This window comes from Tenrec ecaudatus, chromosome 10 (assembly GCF_050624435.1).
Source record: "Tenrec ecaudatus isolate mTenEca1 chromosome 10, mTenEca1.hap1, whole genome shotgun sequence".
Lineage (NCBI taxonomy): Eukaryota > Metazoa > Chordata > Mammalia > Afrosoricida > Tenrecidae > Tenrec > Tenrec ecaudatus.
This window is the reverse complement of record NC_134539.1, coordinates 95,593,731-95,611,604: the sequence shown is the minus strand read 5'-3', so window position 1 is coordinate 95,611,604 and position 17,874 is coordinate 95,593,731. Positions and strand designations below refer to the sequence as shown.

The 17,874-nt window shown below is 46.3% G+C and overlaps 1 protein-coding gene across 1 annotated transcript in view; it reads left to right on the top strand.

The window, feature by feature from the left end:
- Window positions 1-17,874, top strand: part of GRID1 (glutamate ionotropic receptor delta type subunit 1) — a 900,473-nt gene that overhangs the window by 637,854 nt on the left and 244,745 nt on the right. The window contains exons 7-8 of the mRNA XM_075559162.1: window positions 7,025-7,186; window positions 8,606-8,725. Coding sequence (XP_075415277.1) covers window positions 7,025-7,186; window positions 8,606-8,725 — 282 coding nt within the window. The remainder of the gene's footprint in view (window positions 1-7,024; window positions 7,187-8,605; window positions 8,726-17,874) is intronic.

Sequence of the window (17,874 nt, the reverse complement as noted above, 5' to 3'; positions counted from 1 at the left end):
CACTGATTGTGCATCTGTAGTGAGGGAGGAGACCAGGGATGCAGTGTCTGGATAACCAGACATCCATTGGGGCTCCAGCAGGCAGAAACCCGTTAGGCCTTTTGACTCACAAGTTGCTGGAGCCAGAGGCAACCTTTCCTTGACTCTGGAAACTTCAGCCCCCAGAGGCACTGGGAAGAAGGTGAATGGGGTTCACAGATCTCAGTCTGGCTTCCTAATAGTCCCAAGTCTGATCCCTGTGCCTGACCCTGGGGATTCCCCTGGGAAACGGATCATCATAGACATGTTGAAGACAAGAGCCTTTACACACTCTTCCGGTCGCTCTTGATGCTGACTCATGGAGACCCTAGATGCCCTTTGTTTCCCCTTCCATTTCATTTTGTCCCTACATTCCCCCAAACGAAAGCACAAATAGAAGTTTGGATAGCTGCCACACATGGGTAATTGCGGTCTGTCTGCATTTCCTGGAACTACTATGACAAAACAGTACAAAATGGATGGCTTTCCTAAAGAATAGGAATTTATTGTTTCAGAATTCGGGAGGCTAGACATATGCATTTAAGTATTTTGGCAGAAGTAATCTCTCTTTTTGCCCCTTTGTCTCTCTCTTTCTCTCCTTCCTCTCAGAGTCCTAGTTGCCTAGGTTATTCATTTGGCTGCTAACTGCAGGTCTGCAGTTCGAAATTACCAGCTAGTCCATGGGAGAAAGGTGGAGCACTCTACTCCCATAAACTTACAGTCTTGAACACCCACAGGGACAGTTTTCCTCTGCCCCATAAGGTTGCTATGGGTTGGTATCCACTTGACAACAATTATTTTGACTTTGAGGGTCCTCTCTCTGGAGCCCTGGGAGGTGTGGTGGGATAGCATTTAGCCGCTAATTTCAAGGTCAGTGGTTCAAACCCACCAGCTACTCCATGGGAGAATGATAAGGTTGTCTATTCTTATAAAAATCAAAAGCCTATCTAGATAAGATAGGCTGGATAAGCAATCTGGAGGAGAAACCAATGGGACCAACAGTTCTGGGGCCACATGAGAGTAGGGGAGGTTGGAGAAAGGAAGTGATGTGTCACCCTTGTCTTTGGCTTTTGCCTTTTTGGTCTTTACTCGTTCTAGCTCTCTGGTCTGGCTGAAGTTTCTCTGCTATGCATCTGAGTCTTCCCTCTTCCATGATCCTGGCCTGAGATGGTGAAAGTTTATTTTGCCAACCAGGCTGATAAACATACATGGGATTAATTGAAGGGAAGAGGGATAAATGGCTTGGTGAGCCTTGCCTTTCGAGTTCTCTGGTTTCTTGCTTTGTGATGGTCGAACCAGGGTGCAGCTGCCTTAGCCAGTTCCCTGCTTCAGCTGGCAAGGCTCACTTCCTGTAAGGCATCCCTGAGGATAAGCCTCATGGACCTACCCTGATGCAGCCCTGGGTGCTGCAGTGGCTGTGTGGAGACCCCTGCCAGTGCTGAAATGATTACATGCTCACTGATTCGGCTTTTCTCCTGCAGTCAGCATCATTGTATGTGTGTTTTGTGAGATCGATGAGGACTTTGTGGATTGGTATTGGGCATATGGGTTAAAGTTAGACTTGTGGGTTTGGGCAGCACTGGGTTGGGATGCTTTCTTGATATGCACTTAACCTTTATATAAAGCTCTCTTATATATGCGTTTCTGTGGATTTGTTTCTCTAAAGGACCCAGGCTATCACATGGCCCTTGGTCACCTCTATCGTTTTTGGTAGGCACTCATTTTGATGGTTGCTGGGCCTCTTCTATCTATGTGGTACAATGTTCCAAGACTCTTTGTCATGATACGCACTGATATAGCTCAGGCTCTAGATTAGCCAGAGCCCTGGACTCCTACTTGCAGGGGAGAAATCTTCAATGGGCAAAAAATCCGCTCTGTTCCTCTTACATCTGCTGAGAAATGTTGTTTTGCGTCTCATCTGAGGTATAAGGGAGCAACATAAGGTCAATCTATCCTTCTGTGCCCCTATACTGAGATGATGGCCCCTTCTCACCAATGGATAACAGCTGCTTATCAATTGAGAGCCTCTTTCTTATAGGACTTCATCCAGGCTCAGGACCTTCACATGATCTTAGCGCTGACAATGATCTGGACCTACATATCTTGAGGAAATATTTTTTTTCTTTCCTTCTATTTGTCGGGGCCTGGCTAGTGTCCACACACTTGGGAAATTTCACTAGCTGTTCACTATTAGGGTCACCTGTACCCAGACCGTGGGCTCTAAGTAGAGGCTTTGGTTAGCTATTCATTCCAGGTTTTACTCAAAAGTCCCTTCTGTGGGCACCTGGGTGGTGAGAGTAGGGCCCCCTTTCCTTGTCTTTGCATCACAGTGATTACAGTAGGTCTCCTACATAGGCATGCTGCAGTTGGAGAGCAGACTGTTTGCACTGGGATCAATAGCATCCAGATTAACCTTGAAGTAGGATGTGAATTAGAAGTGAATCAGAATCGTACCAGGAAAGAGGACAGGAGAGAATGGAAGAGAGAGAAACAGCTCCAAGTGGGAATTCTGGAGACCTTATAAGTAAGTTGTTAAAGGGGGAAGCACATTGTTGCTTGAGCAAAAGGGGCTCCTGACCCTGTCAACATTCTATCCTCAAATCTCTTTTTCCTGTTGTCTGTTTCCTATAGTTTCTGCATTTTGATTTTGGGAACCAGTGTCAATGTATAATTTCTTTGGCAGAGATCCATCCATCCATCCATCCATCCATCCATCCATCCATCCATCCATCCATCCATCCATAGATCCATGCATCCATCCATCTATCCATCCTTACACATGCATCTATTCATCTACCATCCATCCATTCTCTCATTCACCCACTCACCATCTATCCATCTGTCCAACCATTCATCTATCTACTGACCATTCATTCATTCATTCATCAAATCATCCATTTATTTATGCATGCATACATCCATTCCCATATCCATTCATTCATCTGCCCATGTATCCACTCATGTATCCATGGACCTATCTATATACCCATTCATCTATCTATTCATCCACTGTGTATTCACCCATCTATCCACCATGCATGCATCTGTGTATCAATAAATAGTAAGCTTTATAGCAATATGGCTTGATTAGTGGTAGGATCTAGAGATATATGTGAGATATCTAGAGCTAGAGGTATACAAGAGCTACGATGTCTCTTCGTTAAGTAGCTTAAGAGTTTAGTGAGGCAAACAGCTCTATGAACTGACATTACATAGCATAGCATAGAAGAGAATGCCCAAGGTGATTTCCAGGCAGGGGGATGACCTGTATCTAGGACAGGAAGAGAGCATTAGTTAGGCCTGATTCTTTGCATGGAGATGTTTTTATCCTTCAAAGCAGACATGCTTGTGGGAGTGCTGAGGGATCTCTTAGCCTCTATGAGTCATACCCTGCTTTATTCTCTTCACTGAAGGTTTCTCTGCATTGATACATTTATTAAGTACCCTAATTCTGTGTGAACCGAGATGCTGGGGCAAAAATGAGAAGCTGCCTCTTCTGCGGCACAACTGGTGTTGTGCTGCCCCATTGTGTGGGTGAGTATGCATGTACGTGGGTCAGAGACAGAAGGTGTCAAACAGTCCTAGCTGGCTAAATAGCACTGAATATGAGGGGGTGGCTGGGAGATGCCTGAATGCCTTGAGAAGAGAAACCTTCACATTGTCAATGGAAATCAGGATTGAGCTATCTTCTTGGAAAAATGAACTAGGCAAACTCAAATCAACTCAAAACCCACTCACAGTCCTTTGAACCAGCATCTCCATTTTGGAATTGTAGTCCCCAAGAGAGGAAGTCATGTCAACAAATGATCTTTCTGGGAGGGGTCCTGAGTGGTGAGCAACTGAGAAGAAAGGAGTGGTTCACTTTGTTCATGGTGTGTTCAGGCTGCCACATGGTGCTTCTTGTAGGCTGGGAAGCAGAAAGCAGATTTCTAATGGTGAGCATAACTGTTCTTTCTGCTGTCATGGAAGCAACAGCTTCTGTCCATCTACCCATGTCTCCATCTCCACCCACTTCTTACACTCGCAACAGGGGGAAGTTTCAGATCTACAGACTCAGTGGTTCTCATCTCTAGACTAACCATCGTCAATAGCACTGGGCTCTGCAGTCATGATCAGGACAGAGAGGACGCAATCTACTCTGTTTGTCTTTGTCAAGAAGGAATTGACCCTTCAGGATATGCCATTAAGCTGTGACATAATGGGTGCTATCGATGCTCTGCCTTCCGGCCTTGACCTACCTCTAATGTCACTGTCATTTCTGTTGGATGGTTTCCATCCCCAGAGTCTTTGTCTATGCTTTGCCTTTTGGAATCATCTAGACTACGATATGAAAGGACAGCTATGCAGGCTGGGGACGAGGCATGGAAACATTTGGGAAGGAAAGGGTCTACAGGGGAGTGGTGGGAGGTAATGGGTTCTTCCCACAGCCCATGGATCCTATTTGATCTTGCAGGAGCCCTGTGAAGCCTGCATGTAATCCTATTTTTACTCAGTGACTTTGATTTTCTGGATTATTTTTAGCAGCTCAGTGCTGCTTCCGTGTTGACCCACTTTGTGGATGGTTGCTTGTATAATAGCTATCAGTTGAGGGGCCACACATCTGATGGAAGATGTGTGTTATCTCCCCCCTCACTCCTTTCCCTTTTGCCTCTCATCGTATGCTCCATGACGCCCTCTTAAGGACTGGGTGTTGAAGGGTGTTGTCTGTACACTGTAGCGGGTAGAGGCAATATGTGGGATCCGTTTTTACCCATCTGGATCAGTAGGGTGTATTTTATCTGTCCTTATCCCTGGGTCTCACAGGCAGTCTGGGCCCCCATACTTCTTACTGGGATTTCAACTCATTAGTCATGAACCCTCCCCCACAATCTTATTCCAGAGAGTTTCCCATAGACATGTGTCTACTTTATCTAGCTTTATCATGCAAGAATAAGCGGAGAGGTCCTTCTCAGATGTGGCCAATGGTACACCCTAAATGTGCTCCCCCGATTAGCTGAAAGCGCATGATGGCACCATGCCTCCTCTCCTCCCACATGGCCTCCAGAATTACTTCACCATTCGTCACCACATTCCATGCTGCCATTCCTAGCTCAGGTCACCACTCATCCCTAGGGAATTCCCTGCCATCCAGTGATCAGAATGGTCTTTCTAAGTTATGGATGCGATTGCTGACTCTCTGTGCCACAAATCCGCTGAGTGATTGTACTTAAAGGATAATTTAACTCTTAGCATATCCCACCAAGCCCTGCCTCTCTTCATGATTGCCTCACTCTTGAACCTGTCTCATTTTACAGCAACCATTGATGTGCCATCTTGAACTGTTCCCGATCCTCTGACTCAAGGGTTGGTCAGTCAAGGCCCATAGGCTGAATCCAGTTCTCTGCTTATTTTTTTGTAAATAAAATGTTGTTGATTTACAGTTTTTCCTGTTCATTATAACGCCTAAAGCCTTTTTGAGTCTATGGGTGGGATAAGTGGTTAACACCTTGGTCATGAATGGGAAAGGTTGGTGGTTCAAGTTTAGAAAAAAGACTCGCCAAACTACTTCCAAAAATTAGGCTTTGAAAACCTTTGGGAACACAGTTCAACTCCAACACAGTTCAACTTGACCATATGCGATGGTCAAGTCTAAGCCAAATAACTGGCAACTGCTTTATTTCCACTTTTGCACTATAAGAGCATGTGTTAGGCCAAGTTTACTAGAGGAACAAATCCAGAGACATGCATATATGTGCGATAAAGAGCTTTATATGAAGAAGTAATGATGTGTCAAGAAATCATCCCAGCCCTGTACAACTCAAGGCCCTAAGTTCCTCTTCAGACTCACACATTCACCAGCAGAGATGCAGAATGCAGGAATAACCCAAGTTGGTGGGTTCAAAGTCACGTGGATCCAATGGTGGTAGCAACATCACAGGGCTCTGGAGCAATCAGGGTCAGCCAGCAGGAAGGTGAAGGCAGGGAGAGAAGGAAAGGTTCCCAGGGCCCTTCTTTTTTTTTTTTTTAACAATTTATTGGGGCTCATACAATTCTTATCACAGTTCATACATATACATACATCAATTGTTTAAAGCACATCTGTACAGTCTTTGCCCTAATCATTTTTTTCTCCTCTTTTCTTTTTTACATTTTATTAGGGACTCATACAACTCTTATCACAATCCATACATATACATACATCAGTTGTATAAAGCACATCCATACATTCCCTGCCCCAATCATTCTCAAGGCATTTGCTCTCCACTTAAGCCCCTTGCATCAGGTCCTCTTTTTTTTAATCCCCTCCCTCCCCTTTCCCCCCTCCCTCATGTGCCCTTGGTAATTTATACATCGTTATTTTGTCATATCCCCAGGGCCCTTCTTATGAGAAGGCCATGCCCACAAGGAGGGGCATCCAGCTGTGGCCTGATTGACAGGCTAAACTCCACCCCTACACTTTTATGTATCTTCAAGTTGACATGAGATTATGTAACTACCACTGAATTGAGTAGTGTGAGGGTACACCAGAGAGTGTGAGACATCAGATATTTACTATCTGTTTTTTACAGCAAAAGTGGACGGTCCCTATCCTAGATCCTCATGCACCTTGTCCTTTGAATTTGCTCACAAGTGTTGCGTTCTCCTTGCCATGCTCTCCACCGTTTTTATATCACCCCTATAACGGAGGTTTCTACTGTGCTTCAGATGTCTGTTGTTGTCCCTCCTTGCCTTCTGAGGCTGAGATGTTCCCCCACAGTCTTGCACAAAGCTGTGTGCACATCTCAGTTTTAGTTGTGAATCTCCTGGTTCCTTTATGTGGATCTGCCACCACTCGGGTTCCTGATGGCAGAGTAGGTCTGATTATTCCAGGACGCCAGCAGCTAGCTGGAGTTTCTAAATGATCAGCTGGAAGCTGATCTCTGGGTACCACGTCTTAGGGTGAACATTCTGTACCATCATAGTGTTCTCATTTCTCCCTTCTCGAAATGGCCCCATAGAAAGGGTTAAATCACCTTTGTCTTTGCAGATCTCCAACCTCTACCTGTACGACAGTGTTCTGATGCTGGCCAACGCCTTCCACAGGAAGCTAGAGGACCGGAAATGGCACAGCATGGCCAGCCTCAACTGTATCCGGAAGTCAACCAAGCCATGGAATGGAGGGAGGTCCATGCTGGACACTATCAAAAAGGTGCGTGTTCAGAATGCCCTTTCTAGCAGATGCCCCAAAGTAGGAACCTCCTTACAGCCCTGCGCCCCTTCCCCACTCTCTGTTCAACCCAGCTGCTGCTCGCCAGTAGGGCCCTTTGCATCCTCCCACAAACCTTCCATCCCCCAACACTTTCTGGTACCACCCTGGCAGTCTCCGATGACATGCTCCGTATAATCATCATCGTCGTCGTCGTCTCCATTGCAAAGACAAGGAGACGGCCCTTCAGTTAAGTAACTCGCCGGAGGTAACCTTAAAATGAAAGTAGTTTTTAAGCTATTCTCTGTTATCCTCCTTGACATGCACAATTCACAAAAGAAAAAGAATCTTCTTTTTCAGTTGACACTGGCACATGCTAAGCAGCCAGGAGTTCCTTGTATTCGCATCTGTGTGAATGTACACGTGAAATGTGTGCTCAGGTGCATGCAAAGATGCTCTGCATTTGTGATATATCCATGGGCTGAGGAACCCTACTAAATTAGCCAACTGAGCCGAAAGTCACTTGCCTAACCCATGGAAGACTTGTTAGAGTGAAAGCGCTTTTAGAGGCTTCAAAAGCGCTTTTAGGGAAATCGTAGCGTGAGGAGCCTCATTCACAATAAATGGTGCAGCGTCAGTGACAGTCACCTAATTCTGATGTGGGTTTGAATCCAGTGCAGCCCTTAGCTGTGTCAGACCCTTCTGAGCCTGGCTGTTAGCCCCCGGCTGGAAGCAAGAAGCGGTCTCCCCAGGCTAAGTGTTCCACATTTTCTGCACTCAGGAAGCCCAAGAGTCTATAGAAAAGCTTGGCGCTTGCGTGTTTTCTTCAGCAGCCTGTGCCTCGGCTGCACTGTGGCCACCAAGCCTGACAGTGGTGTGAAGAAGGAGCTGTGTTAACCCAGTAATGGAGCTGAAAGGTCAAAAGTGGCTCGTCAAAGGTGAGCCGGGCAGCAAAGCCAGGATTCGAACTGGGTTGTGGCTTCTAACTCTCATGGCTGCTGCCTGGTGGCTTCTTGCCACGCACTGCTGTCTGCTTGGCCTCTCGTGGCTTGGACGAAGAGGAGGACCTGGAATTAGGACCTGGAACAAGACTAAGGTCAGGAGTGCAGGGACCGAAGGGACATGCTACAAATTGCCAGCTAGGACAGTGCTTGGTGCCGAGCAGATATTTCAAATAAACAGAGGCAGATGCAAGTCTTGGGTACTTTCCATGTAAGAAAGGAAGTGTTGAGACTCCTTCAAGGCCTGAGAACTACGGGAGACTCATCCCTTATGACAGTCTGTTCAAGGCATCCTTGACGCCCGATTTCCCACTTCTTGGTGACCCTACTCTGCTCTCCCCGAGCCCCAAGCACTTGTGACCCCCTCCCCTTCTCTCTTTCCCTTTCCACCCCGCTCAATGGCTCTTCCTCTCTATTGCAGGGCCACATCACTGGCCTCACAGGCGTGATGGAGTTTCGCGAGGACAGCTCGAATCCCTACGTCCAGTTTGAAATCCTTGGCACGACCTATAGTGAGACCTTTGGCAAGGACATGCGCAAGGTAAGTCTTAGGACCTCGCTCTCTCCTTCTGCAACGCCTCTGAAGGTGGTGACAGTCACTGGGACACCATAGGGTTCCTTCTGCCGAAACTGGTGCCGAAACTGGTGCTTCTCTAGGGTGGTCGTGTCGGTACATGCCTCGGAGGGTTTTCCAACAGGAAGCGCCACTGAGTAGAACAGAGTCTGGGGATCAACAAGTTCTGCTTCCTGGGCCAGAGGTCCAGCTCCAGTGTCCTGGAGGCAAGGCTGGAAAGAGTGTCTGTTTTCACAGTGACACTGTACTCAGCACGGGAGTGAATGGTGGCTGAGGTTAAAGCCAAAGAGTTCCTCCAGATTCCAGAGTGGGACACATTCATGCACAGGTCTCAAGGCGGGTGAGGAGTGGGGAGTCCCTAGCATAGCGGGAAAAGAGGGCGGAACAGGTGAGCTGATCAGCTGAGAATGAGGCTTGGTTTTAACTAGTGCTGATGCAGATGGGTTTTCTCCAGAGTTCTTCATCTCTGCATCCTTTTCTTGCAGGGACTGGAAGTCAGTTGTTCTGGATTGGCATCTAGGGGGAGGTGATCGGTTAGGTAGATCCAAAACCTCAAATTTACAGAAGGCCAACAGGTGAATAAGGCAAGAAGGAGAATGGGACAATGAACTTCATAAGGGGATTTTCCTACAGTCACTGCAAACCACAGTGTGGAGCCCCAACAGTAGGTTGAGGGAGCCCCGATGTTGTGTGTAGGGAAATGCTGGCTTACGGACCTGCACACAACCTATCGTGGCTACCCAGAAGGCCCAAATGCTGCCAGCAGCTTGGGTGGGAACACTAGTGATAAGAGGGGCCACAAAGCACATTCTCATCCGGATGGGATTAAGGAATTAACCACACATATACATAAAACTCATACACCCATCTCTACACTTTGTTAATGACAGCTACCTCAAAGAAGAAGGAAGATCATTCTTGTCATTCTAAATCCAAACTCACTACCATAGAGTCCATGCCAAATCCTACTGACCCTAGAGGCCAGGTATCACTGCTCCTGTGAGTTTCTGAGACTGCAGCACTTTACGGGAGTGGGAAGCCCAGTGTTTCTCTTGAGGAGGGAGCCCCTATTGGGTATGAACTGTGGACTTTGTGGATTGCAGCCCGACTGGGAACCACTATCTCAGTAGGGCTCTTATTTCTACAATTAGAGATAATGCAAATCCTTGGTGAGAGTCCTTTAAGCCTGGGTTACCCTGGCAGTGTGTAGACAGCCAAGTGATGTTGGGATATGGCAAGTCTGTTGGGGGGCGTTCCGGAGTTTTGCTCCTTGAAGGAAGAGTAGGAATTTCCATCTGTGCAGAGGAGTGAGGCAGAGCTTCTCAGCTCGACCACATGTGAAGGACCGTGGAAGGAGGCCTAGGATACATGGGAAACATCATGGGAGTTTCAGTCTGCCGTAGGACAATGGGAGAGCCTTGGGTTGGCTGATGACTAGTTGTTCTAATAGAGGGCAGACACACGCTGTGCATTTTTGAGTTTGAAATTTTACTTGTGGATAATAGAGGACGGGCTCATTGCCTATCAGGGGATCCTCTGGTGGTGGTGGGGTGTCAGGGTGTGATCTGTGATACCAGGGTGTTGAATGACCTGTGATGTCTATCGGGAGTGGCCAGAGCTGTGAGGGTTTGGTTGGAATTGAACATGGCTTGTGTTGGGACTCAGATTTACAAGAGAAAAACCAACACATACAAACACACACACACACACACACACAACCAAATCCTGTTGTTAACTCTGATATGAAAGGGATGGCAGAATAGTTTCCCATGAAGGCCCAGAGCTCTTGACATTTGCTCCAGAGGTAGCTCTGTCTGTCTTGGTACTTGCTTCATCAACTGTGCTGTGTTGAGGTTAGTCCCAACCAGGCCCCCGTGGACTCTTCCCTTCCTCCCTTCCCTAGCTCAGTTCTAATATTCACACCAGGGTTGTATGTCAGGCAGAGACATTGGTAGTGGCAGGGCCTGCCACATCTTAGATGACACAGGATCCCTTAAGCGGGCTCTGTGGTGACTGGCTCAGGGTCCTGAGATAAGATAAAGCATCACCAGTGTCCTTCCACATCCTGCCTCAGGTGGCTGGGCCTTCCCTGTTGCCAAGGAAACACTCCTTAAATACTCTGAAGCCAAGAGGAGCTGGAAGCACGTAGTGTAAAGTGCTGAGCAGGAGGCTGCGACATAATTGAGTTGGAAAGGAAGCTGATTTTCAAGAGGACTTTCCTTTAAAACGTGTCCTTTTGTCATTTAAAAATATACTCTTAATGACTGCACATCCCAGTTGTTATCTGTGGGCCAGACAGCTTCTTGCTAACAAGGAGACACTATCGGGAAAGCAGGGAATAAGATTTTCTATCACAAATATTTGTGTTTAGGCCCAGGAAGCATTTAGACCAGGGAACTTTGAGGCCTAGAACAGGGCAGTCAGGAGCACGGGGCAGAATTTGAGACAGGGAGGAGTTGTGCTGGGAAGTGGGGTGATTTAATAATAAATGATGATCATACTCTCACAAGAGAGAATGCAGTTGAGGATAGGAGGTGCTCTGAAGGGCTAAGGTGTTTAACAAGACAAAAGTAGGTGCAATACACACCATCCAAACAGAAGAGGAGCAGGTCTGGGAGGGCCTCCTGTCTGCTTCACTGTTTTAGGCCAAGGCAAGACACAGGTAGAGCCAGTAGAACAGATCAAACATTGTTATAGAGCAGGTAGGTGGAGAAGGGATACCAGTGACACTTGTATGTATGTGAGGACTTAAAAAAGTTCATGGAAAGTAGAATGTTAAGATAATGAAATTTCCCATCAACTTTTTTGAAGCCCTTCTTGTATGTGTGTGTGTGTGTGTGTGTGAGAGAGAGAAAGAGAGAGAGAGAGAGAGAGAGAGAGAGAGAGAGAGAGAGAGAGAGAGAGAGAGAGATTAAGAGGTTCACATAGTTGTAATGGTGAGCAAATTCAAAGTCCATGAGTCAGAAGTCAGGCTGGAGGCTTCTTCTGACCCACTTAGATGCAGGGACTGAGAAACTCAAGATCAGTAGGTAAGACTCACATTCTGAAGAGGTTAACCACTCCCAGGATGGGCAAAGAGCCTGAGGTTATATGATGATAAATCAGAAGTAGGATCTCAATCCAGGAAAAAGCAAGGGATTAGGATACATTGAGAGTACGATCTTATTAAGAAAGTCTCAATTGATTGGCAGCTCATAATATATTTCATCATGGATGTGGTTGGTTATACTATAACTGATCTCATTATGGGAGATGATGACATCATAACTGCCAAAGTACTGAGAGAATCATTGCCCAGTCATAACCATCGAAATCTTTATCTTTATTTAAATCTGCATCTATATCATCTACATTCATTTCTATATCTTTCTTTATGAGCCAAAAAAACCAAACCAAACCCATTGCCGTTGAGTTAATTCTGGCTCATAGGGGCTCCATATTAGGGTTCCTGGGGCTGTACGTCTTTATGGTAACAGAGAGACATATCTTTCTTCTGTGGAGTAGATGTTGGGTTTGAACTATTGATCTTGCAATTGTCAGTCCAACACTTACCTGGCATAGCCACCAGGGCTTGCTGTCTGTATTTCTATACGTATTTAATATTTACCCGTTGCTTTGCAATCAGTTGTAACTTATGGCGGTTCCGTGTGTGTTAAAGAAGTACTAAGCTCCATAGGGTTTTCAGTAGCTGGTTATCAGGAAGTAGATTTCTTTCAAGGAACCTCTGGGGAAAAAATCAAACTTTTAAACTTTTGGTTAGTAGCTGAGGATACCTATTAGTCTATCTCTAGCTAGCTGAAATTTAAAAACGACAACAGCAAGAAAATGAAAACAAATTTGATTCTTTAAGACCTAAACCAAAGGGAACTATTTAAATGAAGGAACAAATGGGTGTTTTCTTAGAGCAAGCACCCTGGCGGGAAATCCTGGGCAGACACCTCCTCCAAATGCGTTAGATGAAGTGGTATCTAGAGACTGTAAATTACTCAGCCCTTCAGAGGTTTGGCGGAGTGGGTGGTCATCTTTGCTGCTAGGACAACACTGGGCAAACACTCTTTAAATGGCCTCTTCCAGGATGGGTGCTCTTGTTGGAGGAGCACTGGGTGGGAAAATCAAAGCCCTGTGTGAGCAACTAGATGTGTGACTGCAGGCAAACATCAAGCCTTTCAGTCCTACCTGGAACTGCTCAAGCCTGGTGCTTACCCAGCATCCTCTTCAAGACAAGAGTTCATTGGGATGTGGCACTCAGCTCCCATAGGGCCTGGCCTTGCTTTTGTCCTAGAATATCCGTGTTTCTCTGTTTGGGGGGCATTTTATGTTATGTTTCAGAGTTGTAGCAGGAACCCCACCTGCTTCTATATGCTTTTGCTCTCCTCTGCTCAGATGGACAACTCCAACGAGGCGGAGATGGGAAGAGTACCTTACCTGAGTCCCAGAGCAGTTGGCAGCTGGGAGGACTAAGGGGTGTCTTTGGGTTACACAACTCTGATCCTCCCCCATCATGCTTGGGAACAGATGCCCATCCCTTATAAAGACCAAGAAGTAAGGGGAGGGTTTTGAGGAGGTTCAGCTTCATGAAATTTGATTTTTAGGGTTGGGTTTTGAGGTTGGAACCAGGGCAACGTAACTTTTCCACAGACATGGTTCATCTGGGGCTGACTATCAGCCAGAGCCCTGTGGAAACTCTTGGCACGACATGATTGTTGAGGAAGCCCTCCCTCGCTGTCCTGACGGTGCTGGTGTTGGCGGCGCATTCTTTCCCACTAACACAAGGCCCCGAGGAAAATCTACCAACAGACCCTTTGAACCTTCTTGCTCTCAGGTACCTCCCACTGATTTCTTTGCTCAGCTGAGGGGAGCATCACCGAGGCACTGAATGTGGAACGCAGGTAAAGCCAGAAGGCTTACCTTGTGCACTTCCACCCAAGGATGCATGAGATCCTGATGTGATACGAAAGAACAAGACTTTTGTTGCTCCTTTCCACAGAGTAGAAAGTGAGTCGGGATTAGGAGATGCCGAGGGAAAGATTGGACTCAGAGGTTTTCATGCTTTTCCAAGGCCTTGGTCATTTGAGTCCCAAATCTACACTTGATCTTAGCTGAAAGGTTGAGAAGCAGGGAACCCTAATCTACTCAACAGTAGCACAGCCATGGTTTCAGTGGGTATTGAACGTGACTGGAGTAAATGTGTCTGGAACCTACGGGGTCAACCAGCAAAGCTGCTTCTGACCAGTATCTCCCTGGCTTTTTGTCCATCTCCATTGGGGGGAACGGAGACCCAGAAACAAATATGTGTCCATGCTGTGACTGAGAGGCAGGCTGCTGGGGAGGATCGAGAGCGTCCTTTGTGAACCGAAGATGCTATATCTTCCAGATACTTCCTCACACCCCTTCAGCCTACATTCCTCTTCCACCTGCTTCCCAGAAGGCAGCATTAGGACCTCGTAGTCACTTCCTGTGCCCGGAGCCTGCCAACTGGAAGTCCCATCACTGCCCTTGGCTCAGTCTCTCTGTTCCAGCCACTACCCAAGGACATGGGAGGACACCATTCTCTTGTGTTCGTCTAAGAGTCTCTTCTCTCCTTATTGCTAATTTTGGTTCGTAATAAAAACCAGCTGGGGCCAGGACTCCGTGCCCCATTCCATGTGAGGTTCCTTGGAGAGTTTTGAGGCTGCTGATAATCCAGGGAGCAGTCATTGCTCCCTGTGCAGCGAATGCCGGCGACAGAGCCCTCTCTCCCCTGCACTTGCAAGCACATCATTAACGTTCTCCCCCTGCTGTGCTACACTTTGCCCCACTTTCTCAGGGTTCAGAAGCTCTGGGAGGTGAGCTAGGTTGCAAAGGCCCTAGCCAGGAGACAGGGAAACCTTGGTAACCAAGTGGAAGCTGGCTTGCTCAGCACAAATGACATCTGACTGGTGGCTGCAGTACCAGGAACCACATCTTTGGCAACAGGCAGGGTGTGCGGTGTTTGGAGAGGAGAAAGCGTGTGTGGGTGTGTAGTGAGGTGGGGAGGACCCAGCCGGAGAACTGCGTTGCGTCTCCATTAAGCTGTTCCGACAGAGACTCCCGGCTGTGCACAGCAAGTCTTAGATGAGAAATAGGCTTCCGTCACGTCTTGGATTAGCATTCTTGCAGCGTATTTCCCGAGTAAAATGTCAACTGCTCTGAACTCTTTCAGCAGAGCCGAGAACCAAAACAAACATTGCTGCTTTATCCTAGTAAGGCAACGAGGACAAGACGTAATTAAGTATAACATTTAACAGCAACATTTGCTGCTTCATTTTGAGGCTGAAACCCAATCATGCTCATTTAAGATTGCATATTAAGAAAATACAGACACATGAAAAGAAGAACATGAAAGTCAGATATGATTTTTGAACCAAGAAGTAAATACTGCTAACCTTTATGGTGCATTTTCTTTTAATTATTTTCTTCTTCTATATGTAGAGATGGATTGTGATAAGTGTTTATTTTATCAAATTGCTGTTTATTGTTTTTTTTGTTTTGTTTTTGATATTTTTATTTTATTTTATTTTAATTTTTTTTATTTTAACAATTTATTGGGGCTGATACAATTCTTTTCACAGTTCATACATATACACACATCAATTGTATAAAGCACATCTGTACAGTCTTTGCCCTAATCATTTTTTTTCTCTTTTCTTCTTTTACATTTTATTAGGGACTCCAACAACTCTTACCACAATCCATACATATACATACATCAATTGTATAAAGCACATCCATACATTCCCTGCCCCAATCATTCTCAAAGCATTTGCTCTCCACTTAAGCCCCTTGCATCAGGTCCTCTTCCCCCCCCCTCCCTCCCCATTCCCCCCTCCCTCATATGCCCTTGGTAATTTATACATCGTTATTTTGTCATATCTTGCCCTATCCGGAGTCTCCCTTCCCCCCTTCTCTGCTGTCCCTCTCCCAGGAAAGAGGTCACATGTGGATCCTTGTAATCAGTTCCCCCTTTCCAACCCACTCACCCTCCACTCTCCCAGCATCGTCCCTCACACCCTTGTTCCTGAAGGTATCATCCACCCTGGATTCCCTGTACCTCCAACCCTCATATGTACCAGTGTACAGCCTCTGTCCTATCCAGCCCTGCAAGGTAGAATTTGGATCATGGTAGTTGGGGGGAGGAAGCATCCAGGATCTGGGGGAAAGCTGTGTTCTTCATCGATACTACCTCACACCCTAATTAACCCATCTCCTCTCCTAAACCCCTCTATGAGGGGATCTCCATTGGCCGACACTTGGGCCTTGGGTCTCCACTCTGCACTTCCCCCTTCATTTAATATGATATATATATACATACATATATACACATACATATATATATATACACATACATACACACACTTATATCTTTTTTTTTTTGCATGATGCCTTATACCTGGTCCCTTGGGCACCTCGTGATCGCACTGGCCGGTGTGCTTCTTCCATGTGGGCTTATTTGCTTCTGAGCTAGATGGCCACTTGTTCACCTTCAAGCCTTTAAGACCCCAGACACTATCTCTTTTGATAGCCGGGCACCATCAGCTTTCTTCACCACATTTGCTTATGCACCCATTTGTCTTCAGCGATCCTATCATGGAGGTGTGCAGTCAATGATATGATTTTTTGTTCTTTGATGCCTGGTAACTGATCCCTTTGGTACCACTCGATCACACAGGCTGGTGTGTTCTTCCATGTGGACTTTGTTGCTTCTGAGCTAGATGGCTGCTTGTTTATCTTCAAGCCTTTAAGACCCCAGTCACTATCTCTTTTGATAGCCGGGCACCATCAGCTTTCTTCACCACATTTATTTGTTCACCCACTTTGGCTCCAGCCGTTGTGTCGGGAGAGTGAGCATCATAGAGTTCCAATTTAATAAAAGAAGGTATTCATGCATTGAGGGAGTGTTTGAGTAGAGGCCCAAGGTCCTTCCGCCACCTTAATACTTGACCTATAAATATGGACACATAGATCTATTTCCCCATCCTCCTATATATATTTGCATGTACATGTCTTTGTCTAGACCTCCATGAATGCCCTTTGACTCCTACCTCTTTCCTCCATCTCCCTTGACCTTCCTCCTGCCCCACTACCATGCTTCATCGCCACCTGGGCTAGAGTATACCTCTTCTCTAAGCAACCTTACCCTTGATCATTTCCCACCAGGCCTGCCACTCCCCCTTCTCTACCATTTGTGGTCCCATGTTTTTCCCTTGTCCCTGGGTTTGTTAACACCACTTCCTTACCCCCCCTACCCCCCCACCCCAAGTCCCCCCGGAACTGTCGGTCCCGTTGTTTTTCATCCAGATAGTTCATCCAGCCTGTCCCATTCAGACAGACCTGTGGAGTCACTAACATGCACGAAAACTAGACAGAGGAAAACAAAGCAACAGTATACAACCAGACAACAAAACAAACCACTGAAAAAGAACAGAACAAAACAGTTCACAAGAGAAAAGCTTGTAGTTAGTTCAGGGATCGTTTGCTGGCCCTTAGGAGCGTTTTCCAGTCCAGTCTCTTGGGGCACCACGCCCTGGCCCCAAAGTCCACTTTCAGCATTCCCTGGGGACCTTGCCACTCCATTCCCTTGCTGTTCCGCTGCACTCCCCCAGTGATTTGCCTCGGTGTGGTGGGATCAGGTCAGGTGCAATTCCCACACTGTGTCTCCGGTGCTGTCCCCTGTATCGCCCTTAGTCACTGAGGGGCATCATGTCTCATAGTAGGGCCAGCCATGTTGTTCTCTCTGTGGACTGGCTGCTCTTTATTGTATATGCATTTTGCATCTTTACTTTCTCAGTCACTGCTATATTGGGGATTTTTTCTTATTTATCTATTCCTCAAAGATAATTACTTTTATCATAATAATTTTATTCAACTTTAAATGGTATCCTTATTTATTTTTACCGCCCTGCATGATAAATGTTTAAACATTTTCAGCATTTTATTACTCAAAACTCAATTCAGTATCATCAAGTTGATGTTAACAGTCTTTAAAACCCCAGATGCTATATCTTTTGATAGCAGGACACCTTCAGTATTCTTCTCCACAATTTCTTATGCACACATTTCTCTTGAGTGATCATATTGGGAAGGTGGGCACCCACTGA